The sequence below is a fragment of the Helobdella robusta genome, assembly GCF_000326865.2.
Source record: "Helobdella robusta unplaced genomic scaffold HELROscaffold_129, whole genome shotgun sequence".
In the NCBI taxonomy this organism is placed as follows: Eukaryota; Metazoa; Annelida; class Clitellata; order Rhynchobdellida; family Glossiphoniidae; genus Helobdella; species Helobdella robusta.
Window position 1 is genome coordinate 21589 of NW_008703711.1, and position 3493 is coordinate 25081.

Consider the following 3493-nt stretch of genomic DNA (forward strand, 5'->3'; position numbering starts at 1 on the left):
GAATATTGTTGCAACAAAAAACACCAGAACATGTAACCTGCACGACGACAACATTAACAAGTTTAGTTGTTAAAACAACATCAAAACCTTTAAAAAACATTCAACAGTTCCGAGTAAATTTGTATAACATCAACTGAACTAAACCCACAAAAATCAACAGTTGATTATGTTTGTAGAAAAATAATTGTCCTCAAGAGTTGAAACAATTTATAAATCAATATAAATTACTACAGCAACACAACAACACTCCAACATACCTGCATAACACACACAACAGCATAACATCACTACTGCTCAACAGCACAACAATAACACAACAACACAATAACAATATGCAGTCGTAACAGGGCCCGTTATGCATTTTGTGCGAGATTGGTATATAGGGTCAGGTTATTCTATTTGAATGTTTGTTTGTATGTGTGTATATTTGTTTGTGTGTGCGTGTGTGTGATATGGTGTGGTGGTATGTGTGTGTGTATTTTTATGTGTATGAGAGAGAGAGAGAGAGATAGAGAGAGGAGAGAGAGAGAGAGAAAGTAGTATAAGAGAAAATGTGTCTGAGAGTGAAAGAAGAGGGGAGAGAGTATTTACATACTGTGTAAAAGATAGTAATTGTGGCTACTTTTTTACATACTGTGTAAAAGATAGTAATTGTGGCTACTTTTTTACATACTGTGTAAAAGATAGTAATTGTGGCTACTTTTTTACATACTGTGTAAAAGATAGTAATTGTGGCTACTTTTTTACATACTGTGTAAAAGATAGTAATTGTGGCTACTTTTTTACATACTGTGTAAAAGATAGTAATTGTGGCTACTTTTTTACATACTGTGTAAAAGATAGTAATTGTGGCTACTTTTTTACATACTGTGTAAAAGATAGTAATTGTGGCTACTTTTTTACATACTGTGTAAAAGATAGTAATTGTGGCTACTTTTTTACATACTGTGTAAAAGATAGTAATTGTGGCTACTTTTTTACATACTGTGTAAAAGATAGTAATTGTGGCTACTTTTTTACATACTGTGTAAAAGATAGTAATTGTGGCTACTTTTTTACATACTGTGTAAAAGATAGTAATTGTGGCTACTTTTTTACATACTGTGTAAAAGATAGTAATTGTGGCTACTTTTTTACATACTGTGTAAAAGATAGTAATTGTGGCTACTTTTTTACATACAGTGTAAAAGATAGTAATTGTGGCTACTTTTTTACATACTGTGTAAAAGATAGTAATTGTGGCTACTTTTTTACATACTGTGTAAAAGATAGTAATTGTGGCTACTTTTTTACATACTGTGTATAAAATAGTAATTGTGGCTACTTTTTTTACATACTGTGTAAAAGATAGTAATTGTGGCTACTTTTTTACATACTGTGTAAAAGATAGTAATTGTGGCTACTTTTTTACATAGTGTGTAAAAGATAGTAATTGTGGCTACTTTTTTTACAAGTAAAAAACTTAAGAGCCCCACTTCTGCTAATTGCAATTGCATTTGGAATATTAAACTTCTAAGTAAGAGCGTGCAAGCAATCAGGGAATCTTTGAAATGTGACTTTGGCGAAAATTGTGATTAATTTTATGCATATATATATATTAGTCACGAACATTATGGAAAAAATTTTCAATGTCCCATGAGCTCTTTCGATGGTTATTTCAAACGCATTTTTTATATTATAAATTTGATAATATTTTTACATATTTAAAAGCCGTTCTCATGATTAGACATCTCAGATGGCTTGGTCGTGCTACGTATTAATTACTAAGGACCTTTTGCACGGTGAACTAGCTGAGAGGCAATGAACCACAGGGCGCTCAAAGTTTTGTTTCCAAAATATTTGCAAAAAGATATAAAGCAATCCTTCACTGATCTCTACTCATTGGCGAGTTTGCTAGACGTCCTAAAGAATGGCAGTCAAACGAGGCTTCAAGAGTGTGAAAACCGAACAAAACTTGAAAGCTGCTCAAAAAAGAAAAAGGAAGAAAGCAGTAGCAAGGTCAAGAACCAACCAACCATCCGCCTCTGCCTGGTCCAGGTGTGGAAGTGATTGCTAGTCTGGGATTGGCCTGTTTAGCCATTCTCAGCGGTGCAGATTGCGGCAGCCACACTATCGTCTTCCGAGAAGAAAAGATGCCGACGACAACGACGAGAAGATGTAGTAATAGCATTACTAGTAATAGTAGTAATATTATTATTATTATTATTATTATTACTATTACTATTAGTAGTATTAGTAGTAGCAGTGGTAGTGTAGTAATGTCATTATTAGTAATAATATAACTATAATTATTCTTATCATTATTATCTTATTACAATCATCATCAATTTAAACGTCCTAAGCCAGGTAATCGCAATTTCATACATCGGTTGTCATCATCATCGTGATTCTCACCATCAACTAAATTTCAAACATCATCATCATCATCATCTTCTTCTTCTTCTTCGTCATCATCATCATCTAAATTTCAAACATCATCATCATCGTCGTCGTCATCATCGCGCGCCAACCACAAACCCAATAAATATAATTCGAAATAGAAAAATTTAATTAAATTTTTGTTCCACTTTTCAACAAAAAGCGACAAATGCGCCGTCACAAATTGCAAAACTAAAAATAAAAAAAGTAAAAACAACAATAGGCAGTATTAGTAGTAGTAGTTGTTGTAGTAGTAGTAGTGATAGTAGTAGCAGCAGTGGTAGTAGTAGTGGCGGTAGAAGTAGTAGTGGTTGCAGCAGCAGCAATAATAGAAGTAATATTAGCAATTGTAGAATTAGTAGTAGTAGCAGTAGCAGTAGTAGTAGTAGTAGTAGTAGTAGTAGTAGTAGTAGTAGTAGTAGTAGTAGTAGTAGTAGTAGTAGTAGTAGTATTTGTTGATGTTGTAGTAGTAGTAGTTGTAGCAATTATTAGTTATTGTTATTGTTGAAATGCTTGAAAATGAAAAAACATTTTATTTTGCAGGAAAGTACAAAGAAATGTTAAATATATATGCTGAGTATAATAATAGTAGTAGTAATACAATAATAAATACAATAATAATAATAATAATAAAAATATTTAAAATAATATTAACAACGAAAGCTTTAATGTCAATAGTCAAACCACGACAAATGGTGGCAAATAAACTTAATGACAATCGATATAACATTTCATTAATTTAAAATTTTAATTCCATTTATAAATTGATGAATGATTTTTCTCCGTTGAAATGTTACAATAAAATTTATTTTATCGAAAATAAAAATAATTTCTAAACAATAACATAACTATAATTTTATATTTATTCCATGATTATATTTACTTAATTGTCATTATTTTTTATCTCATTCGTCTCGTTACTTATTAATTATTTATTAGTTAATTAGTTAATTCATTTATTTATGTGTGTGTGTGTGTGTGTGTGTCTGCATACAAGTGTACGTATAAATGTTTATATATATATATATATATATATATATATATATATATATATATACAAATATTTATAAAGATC

The 3493-nt window shown here is 30.6% G+C and overlaps 1 protein-coding gene across 1 annotated transcript; it reads right to left on the reverse strand.

The window, feature by feature from the left end:
* Nucleotides 1-481: 481 nt before the first annotated feature.
* On the reverse strand, nt 482-1324 carry HELRODRAFT_92299 (hypothetical protein; the record flags this gene model as incomplete). The annotated part of the gene is made up of 1 exon (XM_009014025.1): nt 482-1324. A coding segment is annotated over one exon (843 nt), but the record flags the coding sequence as incomplete, so codon positions are not given.
* Nucleotides 1325-3493: the final 2169 nt, after the last annotated feature.